This window comes from Anabrus simplex, chromosome 5 (genome assembly GCF_040414725.1).
Source record: "Anabrus simplex isolate iqAnaSimp1 chromosome 5, ASM4041472v1, whole genome shotgun sequence".
In the NCBI taxonomy this organism is placed as follows: domain Eukaryota; kingdom Metazoa; phylum Arthropoda; class Insecta; order Orthoptera; family Tettigoniidae; genus Anabrus; species Anabrus simplex.
In genome coordinates this window covers 372,191,697-372,208,208 of record NC_090269.1, presented here as the reverse complement: position 1 = coordinate 372,208,208, position 16,512 = coordinate 372,191,697, and the positions used below count along the sequence as shown (strand labels likewise).

Genomic DNA, 16,512 nt, shown 5'->3' with positions numbered 1-16,512 from the left:
ATCAACATAATATTGCCTATTATTACACAAATTTATTTAATACACACCTTACTTCCCAATTAAAGGGGAAAATGCACTCAGTGTGCCAGTCACAAAAAACTCTCCAGCAAGCAATACCTGAATACCGACCTGTCTGCATTCTCGCAGCACTTTCTAAGGTTCTGGAGAAGATAATGCATAACCAAATATTTAAATACGGTACTTGGAAAAACATTCTGTACTTGACCCCTTACAGTGTGATTGTAAAAAAGGACACAGTCCTGCAACAACACTAATAAAAATTACGGATGACGTTAGACGGGCAATGGATGAACGAAAACTAACTATACTGACTATACTTATCCTTCTAGATTTCAGCAGTGTGTTTGACATTGTGAATATAGATATATTGTTAGCTAAGTTACAAAAGTTTCAGATGGTTCATTCTGCTATTAAGCTCTTGGGCTCATCTCAAAAATAGACGACAGCGAGTTGTATTAAACGCGACGACTACAGAATGGAGAACTAAGCTATCTGGTGTTCCTCAAGGGTCTATTCTTGGACCTCTTTAATTCTTAATCTATGTTAATGACATTTCTTCTCATTTGAATAACTGCAACTATCACCTTCATGCCAACTATCTTCAGATATACTCACACTTTAAAGTCTCCAACACTGACAATGCAATACACAAAATGAACTCTACTTTAAATTCAATTAGCTCATATGCAGAAGAGAACTGCCTCTAAATTAACCCGAAGAAAACACAAGCAATCATAATAGGGCAGTCTAGGCTTTAAATACACTAATAACACAACTGCCTACTTTGCTATACCTTTTTTTGCTAGTTGCTTTACGTCGCACCGACACAGATAGGTCTTATGGCGACGATGGGACAGGGAAGGGCTAGGAGTGGGAAGGAAGCGGCCGTGGCCTTAATTAAGGTACAGCCCCAGCATTTGCCTGGTGTGAAAATGGGAAACCACGGAAAACCATTTTCAGAGCTGCCGACAGTGGGGTTCAAACCTACTATCTCCCGAATACTGGACACTGGCCGCACTTAAGCGACTGCAGCTATCGAGCTCGGTCTTTGCTATACCTTTTCAGAAGTCTGTAAAAAACCTAGGCATTGTCATGAATGACACATTAAGCTGGAATGACCACATAACAAGTGTTTGCGGAAAGCTGTAAGAAACTCTGGATTGTCATGGATGAAGCATTAAGCTGGAATGACCACGTAAGTGTCTGCAGAAAGGTATATGCATTTCTTCACCCCCTAAAAATGAAACCATCCATTCTTCCATATAGTATGAAAATAAAACTTATTCATACTCTCATTTTTCCAATCAACCAACTGATGCAATTGTAGAACAAACAATGAAACTTCAGAGGACAATGAACCCTTGCATACGATTTATATTTTCTTTGATCTTTAGGATACATATTTCCCCTTATTAAGAGAAGCTATCCCGGCTGAAAATCAATAAACTAAGAAACCCACACAATGAGACACTAATTTTTGAGCTTCTGAACGAAACTACACCTGAATACCTATCCAGACATTGTAACTTCCTCTCATCTATCCGTGGACATAATACCAGATCAACTTCTACCCTTATGATACCGGTTAATCACTCCTTTTGTATACAGCCGCTCATTCCAGGTGCCTGGGGCAAGGCTATGGAACACACTCTCCCTGCCGGTATACATAATAGCACTTCAATAACCTCATTTAAACGGTCTTGTCGAGATTTCCTCTTAAATATGAATGAGAGAAAGCCTGATTTAGAGCTATTATTAGGTAATGCAGATAGATAATATATTAATCACTAACAAAATGATAATTATAATAATATTTTACTCCATTAATTTAGGTAGTTTCTAAAGACTGTATACAGTGTTATTTTTCCAAATTATATGACTAGAGTTTGTGATTTTTAGCATTTGCGATAAATGCGAAATATGTCGAAACTTTGTCAGTGTATGTGCCTTCATCTTATATGACCCGTACGAGTGGTTTTTAGCGATTTCGAATTAGCGATAAAATGCGAAATTGGTTCAAAATGCGAAATTATACAATTTATGCGAAATAGATGCGAAACTCTCCGTTTTATACCAAATAAAGATATCTTTTTAAAAACGATGCATTTTTCTTAAAAAATAAGATATATGTTATTTATTTCAGGAGAAATAATTATTACGGCGCCCATTGCGATCGTAAAGCGGTAACATGCTTTGACGGACACTTCCGTCCTGGTGCACGGAACATTTATAAGTTCATTATCGCAGTTAGCTGATCGGAGAGATTTATTTTCTTTGTTTTGCAGCCTACCCGATTGATGTCAGATGATACCTGAAGCTATTTTCTCTGTGTAAATAGCAACTCTGAGCTGAAATACGGAAAATAGAAAGCAGCTCATTTGGCGCTCGTTGTAAACAATCATGGCGGCATCCAAACGCGGCATGGATGAGTTTATTCGTAACTGGCTTGAAAATAGTGATGCTGAAAGTGGAAATGATTCTCTGGAGAGTGAAAATACTACTACTTCTTCTTCTTCTTTTTCAAATGACAGTGATGAAAGTGATTCCGATTTCAGTTCCGAGATGATAGTGCTAATTGAAACTACGTGACAAAACCAGAATGCAACAAGAGCGAGTGAGAAGTTTAGTATTTTTTTTTGCTACTTGCTTTACGTCACACCGACACAGATAGGTCTTACGGCGACGATGGGATAGGAAAGGCCTAGGAATGGGAAAGAAGCGGCCGTTGCCTTAATTGAGGTACAGTCCCAACACTTGCCTGGTGTGAAAATGGGAAACCACGGAAAACCATCTTCAGGGCTCCCGACAGTGGGGTTTGAACCCACTGTCTCCCGAATGCCAGCTCACAGCTGCGCACTCCTAACCGCACGGCCAACTCGCCCGGTGAGAAGTCTAGTAAAATGATACTTGGAATTATGATCTTGTTGACAATGAATAAGCCTCTTTCTGTAACATGTAAACCAGTTTTTGAAATTCACTCTATAGTGAGGAGGGGGTTGGGTAATAATACCAAAAGAAATGGATGTAGGGAATGAATTTCTAACCCCACAGTTCTGGGATCACGTTAGTAAGGAAACCAATGCCTATTGCTCTACATTTCTTGCTAATTTATCTGCTTCCCTTGAAACCAGTAATACTTACGAACAAAAAACATTGGTTTCCTGTTACTATAGACGAGCTAAAAGCTCACTTTGCTTTGTGTATTCTTATGTAGCCTATGTGATTAATCAAATTTGTGTTAAAGTGACGAAAAAATAAATGGTATGTAAGGGAATATTTCCTTTCACAAGTAATGGTAGGCCAAAGGTTTAAATCATTCAATGTGTGGAATTTCTTTCACTGGCTAAAGAGCACTGCAAAGACCAGTCAATCAAACAGCAAATACACTTTCAAGCACCACGTTCATTCTCTTTGTGTGTTGACCCTTGATCATAGTTGGTTATTCTTGACATTGGTCTTAAGTAGTAGTAGTTCTGTTTAAAAGTTCGGTAGCGATTTATTTTATTGTCTGGTAGCCATGGGTAGAAGCGAAGTGACGATCAAACAGCATGCCGAAAGTCACAAATCGGGACTTTTTTTTTATACTGATGTATATATATGACATCAAAAACTTGAAAAAGAAAAAAATGTTTTGCAGTCCTTCCTTTGCCTTGGCAGCACTTCTGTGCATTTGGGCCCCTACGAACCATGTCGATGTAGAGTTTTTTTTAGCAAGTACAACATAATTGTAACTGATAGGCAGTCTCAAATGAAGGAGGACACCTTTTAAACAATTGGCATGTTGTACTTCAATCATCATTGAATTGATAAATAAATACGTTCAGAACAGTATTTTTCACTTTGAAATTGTGTTTGTAAATTTGAACATAAGCATATTCCTGTGTGTGCGTTAATACTTCTCGCAGTATTATGTTGATGTTTGTCTTATTTTCCATAATGAATTCAATACTGCATGACGAGCAATGTGTGATTAAACAGTATGATTTTACTCCCAACTGTTGTGTGTGCAATTTAACAAATTATGCCTATTTTTAATCAATTTGCTACAAAACGCTAAATTTGAGAAGTTTATATGCTACAAAACGCTAAATTTGAAAATCAAAACGCTAAATCTCTGATTTTTAAATGCTATAAACCACGAACTCTATATATGACTATATACTGAATGTTGTGGTAAAGTTCAAGAGAGGGCAGCCCTCAGCCCTAATTTTGTCACATACATACATAAATAAATAATGTATCACAATTAAAGAAACACTTTCAATCTAATACTTCAATACTAAACCAATTCTTCCCCATGATACGGCCGTGACCTCCCTCCCAAGCCTTAAGGACTGACATGTAATAGGAGTACAATGAATTTCTGAACCACCACCACCATCATCATCATCATCCTTCCAAGTATTGGTCCATGTGACCTGTTACGGCCTTGCATTTTTCTTTTTGCAAGACTTGAAAGCAATCAAATGTTCTTCCGACGGGTTGCTAGCCTGAAGGAAGTAAGACCATTGGTGGGGCTGCCACCTCTCAGCTAATGGACTAGCTGAAATTACAGCATTTCCTCCGTAATTGATGTAACGGTTATACCGAACCATAATTGGTAAATCGTTACTATAACATTTAATTTTTTAAAAATGGATTTCACCCCCTCCCATTTTTTTATCATTATATTTTCTTTTTATTTGCAACTTTGTGACATAAGAATATACTCAACAATTCTCTTGGACACGCCTCTCTTCGCAAGTTTATTTGTATTTTTTCAGGTATATGTTTGTCAAGTTTTTCACTGATCATGATAGCATCACTCCTGCATTTGGACTTCTCCCAACGGTTGGCACCCCATGTGAAGATCTTCTGAGACTTTCTCCTCCTTGATGCCTTTTTAAACTCACCATTATCATTTGCTAACTACCTTCACACTTCTCCGCATCATGCTACAACACTTCCTTCTACACCGAAGCTGTATTTCTCTTCGGCCGCATGTTAACTTTTCACATCGCGTTGCTGCTGACACCATCCATCTACAAATATCACCAGCGCCTGGAGGGATCTCGTATGCCTCATCACTTGTTTATTGGTTTGGTGAAAGTGTCTCTCTACTCCCCTCCACTTCCCTTCTCCTCCTTTGCACCTGTAACATACTGATGATGCTACCTCCAAACTTTTCCACAATAGCATAGCATTACGCCCCAACTGTTACAGTGCCAAACAATATTTGACTTGTATGATAATGGAGAATTTCCAACGACTAAAAACGGCTTTATGACAGAGAAAATTAATTACAAAAGCTTCAGAAATACGAGGAACAACCGAATTAATTCTTTTACTTTGTAAAGGCAGTACTGGAAATGCTACTCAGAATGTCACGTGGTATATATTACATCGCACTAAATAATGAGTCCTGCATTCACAAATAACTTTTGTATGACATCTTACAGGAGATATTACTCTATACCTGCCTCATGTTATAATTGTAAGCATGCAATTCAGTTCAGAGTGCATTGTGTTTAAAGCAGAATGTTGTAGTTATATTGCGAGTGTAGAACTATGTTGAATCTCTCTTTCACCGGTCTGTCTGTCACTGCGACAACAGCATTTGGCGGGAAGCATGTAACTGGACAAGCACATGTTCACGATTGTTGTGTATTTACTATAGTGTAGTGTTTATTTAAAGTATGAAGAAGAATTCTTTTTTGCTAGTGGTTTAACATTGCACCAACTTGAACAGGTCTTTTGGTGACAGGATAGGAAAGGGCTAGGGCTAGAAAGGAAGCAACCATGGACTTAAAATAGTCCTTTGAGAATCATGTTTTTGAAGCAATGACATACCCCAGAATTTAGGTTTTTGCACACTCATACATAAACTGTATTATAAATTATTACTGTACAGGCATAGTACATTATATTTTTAAATGACCTAGTTAAATATGAACAAAGCAAAAAATCATAAAATTCATAATATGTTCATGGTTTTGTTTTTTTGTGTGTGGTATTCCTCAAAACACAGTGCTGGTAAATGGTTCTCCTGGCTCTCTCTTTTTGGGCTGATTTTATTAAGTATGTTCTCTTGAGGTTAGGAAATGTTCTCACTGAAGTGAAAGAACTGTAGAATTGCTTCATAGTGATTAAAGAGCATTAGCTGAGAAAATATAGGAATGTGAATAAGTGGACCAGCATTGTTGTTATTCTTTCACGGTATGTTTGTGTACATAACCCATCAGTATAATTCCTAAAAATAAACACAATCCTTTCACAGTTACATCAGTCCATTTTTATACTTGAGCAATTTTTCCCCCCATGAACTGTGCATGATACACATTTTTTGCCTCTTTGCATATGGTGGTTGTTATTTTTCTTTCTTTGTCACTATCACATATTCCTTCACCCTTGATTATGATATTTTGGGGTAGAAAGTCATCAACTTCTTCATTCAAATGGGCAAAATTAGAATTCATTTCCATCATTCATCAATATTTCAAACACTTTCTCACTACTAGTTCTACAGCACAACTGTGAGTAGGCACGTTCATCAGCTAGCAGCTGATTCCCAAAGTAGACATTCACATATAAAAACGGAGTTTACAACACTTCCCATCTGGAAATTCTAAGTCCCCATGGAGGGAGCCAACATCTAATTTTTGATCAAACACTTCCCATGATGATGTGAAGAAGTGTAAGCTTCAGTACTGTAGCCAGTATATGGCAGACACAGTATGCTTTTGAATAATTGAGCAAAAAACAAGGGCTCGGTTCATTCAACCTCAGTTAACATTTAACTGCCTGTATTTATTTATTTATTTATTTAGCGTATGGCTAACACATCACATTATAGATACAATAATAATAAATAATATTTACAATTTGAAGTATTTACAGGTTCAAATTATTTACATATTCAACACACAAGGGTGAGAGCAGAAAAAAGTCTCTTGGGTTTCCCTGGTAGGCAGTGAGAGGACACTGCTCCACAATGTGCCGAACTGTTTGCTTCACAGCACCACAACTGCACGCTGCCGAATTAAGTATTCCCCATTTATGGAGGGAGTCGCCACATCTGCCATGGCCAGTACGAATCCTGTTGATAGTTGTCCAGGTCTTCCGTGGAAGATCAAAACCCTCTGGTTTGTTTTTCAGCCATGGTAGATAGTGATATTCTGATGGAGCACTGGATATCCATACTTGCTTCCAGGCCTGAAGCAGATAAAAGTTAGCGTCTGCTAGGTTTCTGGCTGTTCTAACAGGTGGGCGTCTTGATTTTAGCCTGTTAATAAGAACATCATTCATGTCGCCATGAATTGGCAACTGACTGTTGTTAGTTATTTTCTTATAATCTCGTAGGAGAGCATTTTCTCGGCGGAGGTGAGGTGGTGGAATATGGGATAGAACAGGTAGCCAGAAAGTGGGAGTAGATCTAATTGTCCCTGATATCATACGCATAGTGTGATTCAGCTGAGTGTCAATTAATTTCGTGTGACTGCTGTTCAGCCATATTGATGAGCAGTATTCTGCAGCAGAGTATACAAGACCAAGAGCTGAAGACCGTAGGGTAGATGCTAATGATCCCCAGGTGGTTCCACACAGCTTCTGTAAGATGTTGTTTCTTGATCGTAACTTAGCAGCTGTATTCTGAAGATGTTTCTTGAAGGACAGAGTTCTGTCAAGAGTAATCCCTAGATATTGTGGATATCTGTTGAGGGCAAGACAAGTGTTCTCAAACTGAACCTTCAGTTCACTATTGGCCATTTTGTTGCTAAGGTGAAAACATGTAACTTCACTTTTATTTGGATTCAGTTGTAATCTCCATTTGCGAAAGTACTGTCCCAAGGTGGTAAGATCAGCCGTCAGTGTTTCTTCAGTGTTTTCCATGAATTTATCTTGTACTGCCAGAGCCCAATCATCAGCATATCCGAATTTCCTAGAGCAACAACAACAACAATATAGGAGACTAGGTCGAAGTATTTAAATAATAAACTGCCTGTAAAAATAATTTAACAGTGAACTTAACCAAATTAGCATTTAATCAACATTGGTTAAGACTAACAATCTGTTAAACTCATAGTTAACTGCCACGGTACAAGCAATTAAATTCTCTCTGTGCTCAAAATATGGCAGGTGCATTAGATGCAGAACTTCTGTATCTTGAATATTTGCAATATGATATAGGCCTTTTCCAGAAAAAGTTAGAAACAGGTGACTGATTTTTATTTACAGTGGAACCTTGATTCTCCATTTTTGGAGGGACCATAGAAAATAAAACGTACAACACGGGAAAACGGAGAATCCGGGAATGAATGAACCATCAACAATTTGGCTAAACATCACCAAAACTGAAATATGTACACTTATAATGATACAACCAAACCAAACCAAACCAAACCAAACCACATCCCAAATGGGCGTTCCGCCCACCAAGCGACTGCTACTCGGTCCGATGGCCTGCAGATTACGAGGTGACATGATTAGTGTAACCACCCCACGACCATTATTCCTGGCGCTCTAGACCGGGGTCGCCATCTCGCCATTAAATAGCTCCTCAATTAAAGGTACCTAATCATAGAATGAGTGAACCTGGAACCAGCCCTCATATCCAGGTAAAAATGCCTGACCTGGCCGGGAATCGAACCCGGGCCGGCTTCAAACATTAATTACCGGTATGCAACTAAAAATTCTCGAAACTTTACATTCAGTTTTACCAAAGAAACTTTGTCAGTTTCCTCTGATAACTTCTTTCAGTTCAGTAACTTGGATCAGCCAAACTCTTCAAAAAATCTAATACCCGTAACACCAAACCAAACAACAATCGACTACAAGTAGCTTTTAATTCTGTAATCTAATAAAGCACATTAGATACAAAAGCGCCCAACATTATGGCGAAATCCTTTTTTTTTTAATCTTCCATTGTCATTTGGTCACCAGTATACTGTTCGTAGTCAGTTTATGAAAATCTTGTACCGTCTACGTCAACTTTTAAAGGTTATGTGGAACACGAGAATATGGTTTCGAATGTTAAGTATCGATTCTCAAGTTCTGGAATGTATTATATTCAATTCTGCCCGTCACTAATGAAAAAATTGGAAAGAAAAAATATCATTAACACTTCCGAAATTACGGTTATTCATGACCTTGAGCTCAGCTGGAAAATGCGCTTGCTGTACAAGTCGGTACGAGTGCGAAATTATGCCAAGTTTATAAATGCAACGTGCGCAAATAAATTAACTGTGGCTTTTGTAACATTTTAACATAAACATGTGAAATTCCCAGTCCAATATTAGGGTCAAAACAGCAATAGGCAATCCCAAAACCTCCCTGGGCTTTATATATGTAAGGTGCAACATCTGTTCTGGTCTCTATAACATAAACGTATACGATAATATTGAAATACTAAATTTGTGTTGCTTAAGAAGGAGCAGTTTCGATCCTGCCTGAAAGCCCAGTGACTTTACAGTGCCCTAAGGGAAGTGCCGTAAAGCTGTTCGGCGATACACTCGAAAAAAGTAAAATAAAAAACATCTAACCCTGCACATAATGTAGACGTTTTGCAAGTACGAATATTTGAAGGAACTCGTTCCGTCTTCTAGTAGAGCTGCCAAAATGCGCTCTGTCTCCTTCCAATTGTTGTGGACACTCTCTGCTTTATGATTTCCGAGGATTCTCTAAACAATACCATCCTAATGCAATGCTAAGATGGCCCCTTATGCAAGTTCACCGCCGATCGCTTTTCCAGTACAATAGGCTACTTCCTCAAATTACCGCAATGACGGAATATTAACATCATGATCCGTACGTATGCTTTAGCCGTTCTTTCGTGAGATACAGTTTCTTGAAAGACGCGTGATCAAGGATTTAACGTTGATGGGACTAACATTTCTGGACGGTTGATCCGGGAAATCGTTTCTTCGAGGAACGGATAATGTGAGATTTTTACAACGTGATTTAATTAGGATGCTCGCGGGACCATGTAATTTGAACGAATAATATGGGAAAACGTAGTTTCCGGGAATGTATTGTACCAGTAAAAGTTCGGGGCGTAAGGCATGAGAAGGATCTCAGGTAGTGGAAGTTGGTTTTTGGAGCCGGTACAGAGCAGGATAGACTCGCAGGGCGAATAATAGATGGTTATACCCTTTTTCAAACAATTTATTAATAATGTTAATCAATTCACCACCCTGCAATGTCGATATAAAATGCAAATAATTTGTTGAAATCAAAAGGGTTAACGTAAATCTTCTTGAATGCAATTTGTGAAAACAAATAAATCTCTCAGATCCACGAGTCTTTTGCGAAAACATAAAGTGTCAGTTTTTCACCTAAAGTCTTTCTAAGTATTATGACATGACATGAACACACTTATAATTGAAAATAAGAATTTGAACTTCTGTTGAGAGTTTCTCAGTTTGTTAACCTTGAAACATAGAACACTTGAAATTCCTAGAGTCTTTCTTATGTGAAATAGATTTTGAAAATAGATTTATCATTAAAAGATGAATTTTGAGTAATGGTGGAAAACTACGAAGTATTGTTACACGCAGCACTGGGTAAACCACTGTTCACGATTGGTAAGAAAAAAAAAAAAAAAAAAAAAAAAAAAAAAAAAAAAAAAAAAAAAAAAAGAAAAAGAAATTCAGTTTGTGACTACTCACTTATTAAAAAAACTTGGCTTACGAATACTGATGAGAATCTGGAACATTCCGTGGGTGCGGATGATGACTCGAACTTGAAGTTCCACGAAGAAACCACGTTGACGTCATAGATGAAATGATGTTGAAGGTAGTTGGATCTTGTAGAATTTTCTGAAGATTTCTGCTGCTCGTGGAAATGATTTTAACACACGGAACATGCAAGTAATATTTACAGATGCTATGTTAATTTTAGGACGTCCTGTTGCAAAAAAAAAAAAAAAAAAACACTATTTTAAACTCTCACTGAGAACGTCCAACACAGTGCAAACACGTAATATTTCTCATTTCCGTCTCTAACCACAGTCTTTGAATCGTTATCCTGACAGATAACACTAATTCTCTAATGTTGAGAAAACTATATTATTTTAGAAAAAGTTCTTAACTTTCACTAAGTTTATCACTGTAACACGTCATGTCCTAATATGGCACATAAATAAAAAGACACAGTCCAAGGATGTGCTATGTTAGAAAATAAGTTCTAGAGTAGTTAAAGTTACTGTACACGACAGTTTCTGTTGGTAATTTAATATTGCGTGTAATTAATTAAGTCCACACGTCATGTTGTGAATGTCCAATATATATAACTTCGAACTTCACTGATTTCGTACGTGTTATACTTCGAAATGTCTGTAAGTTATATCGTAGTCGCGGCACAATAGACTACTTACGGTGCGACGTCTTTTTTTTTCAAGTACGATGGCGATGTACTAGCCCGTAATTTCGTCTCCGCGAAACACAACAAAAAGTACTGTCGAGACTGCACGAACATACTATGTGAGGGCCAGTCTCCCCTCTCTCTTACTCATACACATACTGCACTGCTAGACTGGACTGCTTGCAATGAACTGAACTCAACTCAACACACAACTACCTGCTAGCCTTGACCCAGTGGCATATATAGCTGGCGCTGGGAGGGGTAGATCCTCTCGGCCATGTGACCGTAAGTGCGTAATTTCTGTTAGATTTTAAATCATTGTAACTCAGCAACCATAGGATGGATTAATTTGGAATTTATAGAGGTTAATTTTCATGACGTCCTCTACAATTTAGCGTTTGTTCCATTAAAATTGGTACAGGCGTTGAAAACTTGCGAAAAGAAAGATATTTTCGAGAAATATCTCTAGGGGAGGTGAGCTTTGAACAACAGGTGAGGTCACTTGACTCCGCCTAGCGCACTCGTGGAGTCTGGTACATACTGGAACATTCTTTTACTTAGATGTTCGTACGTCGGACGGATCTTATATGCTGGAACAACATTTCTTTTGATAACTGTGGACCAGGACCTAGGCTTTACTGGTACAGTATAATTGAGGTTCTACTGTAGTTGTCTCAGTTGCTTCATCGTACGTTTGCTAACGTCAGAATGCACATTAAATTCACTACAAATTTTCTGCCAAGCATCACTTTTAGCTTTGAGCACGGTTCCAGTAGTTTGCTTACTTTCTATAATACAGTGTTCTCCCCAGAAATTTTCGCCACCTGGGTAGTAAGAATGAACAACTGGGCAGGAAATACAACCTAAAAAATTAATATGATCAAATTTCAGTTTATTCCTCTCGGGGCCGGTTTCATCAATGTGGGTTAAGCCTTAACCCAGAGTTATACAGTTTTAACTTGAATCTGACTATTCATTCTGTTTCATCGACCCAGTGCATTAACAATAATATCAGACAGGTAAACATTAAATGCAAAATTGAACTATTTTAGTGTTATTATCACAAACAAGACATAAGAGTATTTTGAAATTCTTGTGTTCTGTTGCTCGTTAATCATCATGAAACACCGGAACTTACAGCTCAGTTGCTTTGGAATGCCATGTGGAATCTAATAGGCCTACACGCATGCGCGGTTCCATGCTAATCCAGACACTGCTCGGGCACGATACGACGTGATAAAGATGAACATTTGAACTTGGATGTAACTGATGCAATTGTGATGACAATAATGATTTATCATTTAAATAAACAGTTTTACAGTATTTACATTTTAATTTCGAACATCCAACGACTCAAATGTGTATTAAAGTTATAAAACTAACATATATATATATATATGTTATGTTAGCTGGGCGGTCTGTAAAAATGGCAGGACAGTTGCGCTTACTAAAATGCTCCTTCCAAAAGAAGAGAGATTTGAACCACGCATTCTCTTCTTGACTTTTTTTTTTCCATGTTGATCTATAGAGCAACACAAAATTCACGGTCAAGACAAAAAATTTGAATAAATGTTGACTTACCGCGCCTTGATTTACAGTTGTATGCACAAGCCATGCATCTTGGTAGGTGTGCTATTTACCAACTGATGAGCCCAACTTAGCACACTGGGGTGAAGCGCTGGTAACCAGGTATGAGTTAGCTGGAAAATTTATGATCTCGAATAACGGACCAACTATATTGGTATTACAGCTGTATTAAAACAAAGGTGCATCGAAGCAGCAAGCTCACAATCTGCATGGTTCTGCCATGGCCTTCTAGATTCTCACTGATTGTGACTCTTGTGAGAGTTAACACTGTGTTAGCTAACAGTTCCCAGGAAATGTTTGGATAAACGCAAAAATCTTAACAGGCTGCTAAATTTTTAACGCGGAGATCACAATGCTCAGTCACTATAGTCCCAAAGTATTTAACGGATGACACTTGCTGAATGATTGTACTGCTGATGTGCAGAGAGGCCTGCTTTGGTGTTTTTGATAAATCAGCTTGGTCTTGCCAATATCCATAAACAGAGTACTGATCCTTACAATGTTTTTAATAATAATTGGAAAATCAGTACGGCTACTGGCTAACACAACATCAGCAAAACAGGTATTATTCATGATATTGCCATTGATCCCGACGCCTAGATTAACATCCTCGACAGCTTTTGTGAACTCCGCTTCAGAGTAGATAATAAAAGAGAGGGTAGGACACAGCCCAGACACTTGCCTCTCCGTATAGCTATGTCCTCAGTTGTTGTGTCCCTATATTTCGACCTCTGTTGTATGGTTCCAGCAGAGCTGAGTGATGATACACAAGATCACCAGCATCAAAACCTTTTCGATAATAAAGCAAGCGTACACATTGACATTGGGTGGTGGTGAGTATTGTTTAAAGAGGAAGTACAACTAGGTAACCATCCTACCTGAACAAAGTTAAGGTAAGGGTGTATTCCGCCCGAAGGCAGGTCCAAACCTCCGCAGAGGTGTGCCTGAGACAGAGTTTACGTACCCTGAACAAAGTAAGGGAAACTAAAATGAAAATAAAACAACTATTTTATAAATGGAGGAATTTGAAAATTAAGTAAAAAATAAAAATTATTAAGCCGAAAAGGTCACGGAGGCTTGAAATTAATATGCACTTGATTAATCCACTCTCACACATAAAGCAAATGACAAAATCAGCAGTATTCTCATCATGGGCTAGTACGAGTTTGAGTGTCTCGTGTAGGCCCAGGTTCTGGCTTAGGCCAGAGAGATTGGCGCACTCTGAGGATGTGGGCAACGGTGAATTCGGCACCACAAGAACACACTGGAAGGGTCTTCCCTCTTTAGGAGGTACGAGCGTGTAGATTTTCCATTGACCTATCCTCAGTTTACATAAAACTATGGCCTCTCTCCGGGAAGGCCGGAAAGAGGACTGGAACATGGCAGTTGTCTTCTTAATTGCTCTCAGCTGCTATCCACTCCAATTCCCAGGACGCCAAGGTGGTTTAACGTAGCTGAGAACAAATATCAGGTACATTCCTAGATCTAGGTGGTAAAAGAACCACTTCTTTTGCAGGTTGATCCGCAAGTTTTCCCGCAACCCCCATGTTACTTGGAAGCCATGCGAAAGCGATTCTTGTTCGAGCATCGCACAACCTGGCTAGAAGGTCATGAATCTGCTGCACCAGTGGATGTTGCAGGAAACAGTTATCAATGTAATGATTTGTACCTCTGATGGCACCGAGTATTAATGAGGTGTTGATAGCTTAGATGTTACAGCATTTCACAAATTTTGGCAGCATACATGAAGAGTATCTGCTGCCACCTTCTTCGTGAAGATGGAACTCACAATTCAGGGAGTAGGCTGGGGATTGGACTAGTACGGAAAGCTCTGGTTGCCAGCCTAATTCCACTAAGGTGTATACTGTCTAAAAGGTTCAGCACAGATTTTGATCCTGAACCATAAGCCGCACTACCATAGTCCATATGGGAAAGAACCGTAGCCGTGTAAAAACATAGCAGCACTGCATTGTCGGTCCCCCACAAAGTGTTACTGAGAAACTTAAGCATGTTAAGTCTCTTCATGCAGGCTACCCTCAATTGACCGATGTGGGGTTGCCACATTAGTCATAAAGGAGACCCAGGAACCTGCAGGTGTCTACCACTGGAAGGACTCTTTTGCAAGCGGAGCTCTGGTTTAGGATGCACAATCTGACGTCGACAGAAGTGTGCAACTGAGGTTGGTAATGCTGAAAATCAAAAACCATGTTGAAGGGCCCATCTGTAGACTCTTAATATACTCAGCACGGCCTTACTTCTAAATTGAAGTTTCGCAAAACAAATGACCATCACCATTCCTCTGTTGCCAGCGCGCTACGCCCGCGAGAACAGTTGATGCAATACGACTGCGGTAAACAGCCCTTGTAGAATGTAATACCATACTCAGAAAAACTAATGAATATGGATTTAAAACAAATTCTCAAAAACTACACTTCCTAACAACATCTGACACTATTAAGAATAAAAGAGAATGAGGAATTAAAACACCACTTACCGCTAATGGCAGGCACAGGAAGAAGGTTATGTTCTACAAAGGGAACACTCCACTGACCTTAGAGTCACTAGAACCCTCCAACAATATGATAAAACACACTAATTACTGAAGGAAAATGCAAAAGATAGCAAACCGTACCGAATACCATACGCGCTGAGTGAGATAGGTAAACCATGTGGCGAATGTAAATATTAGAGTTGGCAACTAGGTTTCGAGATCATACTCTGCCGATATAAATCGATATGAACGGCAGATTGGGACTGGTTGGATGTCTATGCTGCAGCACATAACCACCAGATGGAGCCAAAATCTGCCAAAACGTCAATTTAGAAGTAGAGCTGTGCGGAGTATAGATTTCTGTAGCTGCCTGTCCGCAATCGCCATCCTTCTGGAGCTGAAATGTAGAGCTAAATTGTTTACATAGAGTGACGAAACAATTGCGGGCTCGATGGCAACTGTGAACAGTGTGACACTCGGTACAGATCCCTGTGGTACTCAATTTTCTTGTATGTAATATTGAGAATACACATTTCCTACACGGACTCGAAAGAGCTGGAGGGACATGAAATTCTCAATAAATGTTGGTAAATTTCCCCAGAATCCCCAATGGTGTAATGTGGAAGGAAGGAATGGCATATGGCTTTTAGCGCCGGGAGTGTCAGAGGACAAGTTCAGCTCGCCAGGTGCAGGTCTTTTGAATTGACACCTGTAGGCAACCTGCGCATGGTGATGAGGATGAAATGATGATGAAGACGACACATACATCCAGCCCCCGTGCCAGCGAAATGAACCAATTAAGGTTAAAATTCCCGACCCTGCCGGGAATCGAACCTGGGACCGCTGTGACCAAAGGCCAGCACGCTAACCATTTAGCCTTGGAGCCGGACTGTAATGTGGAGATAATTCCATACTGGCAGGAAGTATTGTAAGCCTTTTTCAGATCAAGGAACATGCCCTCATGGAGTGCGCTGACCTCTTCGGCCTAAGATGGAACCTCGGTCTGTACACTCGAACTCATACTAGCCTATGATGAGAATACTGCTTCATGCACGAGAATGGATTAATTAAGTCCATAT

General features: G+C 39.1%; 1 protein-coding gene across 6 annotated transcripts in view; it reads right to left on the bottom strand.

Annotated features, from left to right (window-relative positions):
* The window catches only part of RIC-3 (RIC3 acetylcholine receptor chaperone), a 292,250-nt gene that overhangs the window by 65,695 nt on the left and 210,043 nt on the right, over window positions 1–16,512 (bottom strand). Inside the window, exon 13 of one of the 6 annotated variants that reach the window (XM_068227676.1) lies at window positions 7,848–7,936. The exons of the other annotated variants lie outside the window; for them this stretch is intronic. Within the exon in view, the coding sequence (XP_068083777.1) occupies window positions 7,863–7,936 (74 nt within the window). The 3' untranslated portion in view covers window positions 7,848–7,862. Of the gene's footprint in view, window positions 1–7,847; window positions 7,937–16,512 lie in introns of those variants that run through there. 6 annotated transcript variants of the gene reach the window in all.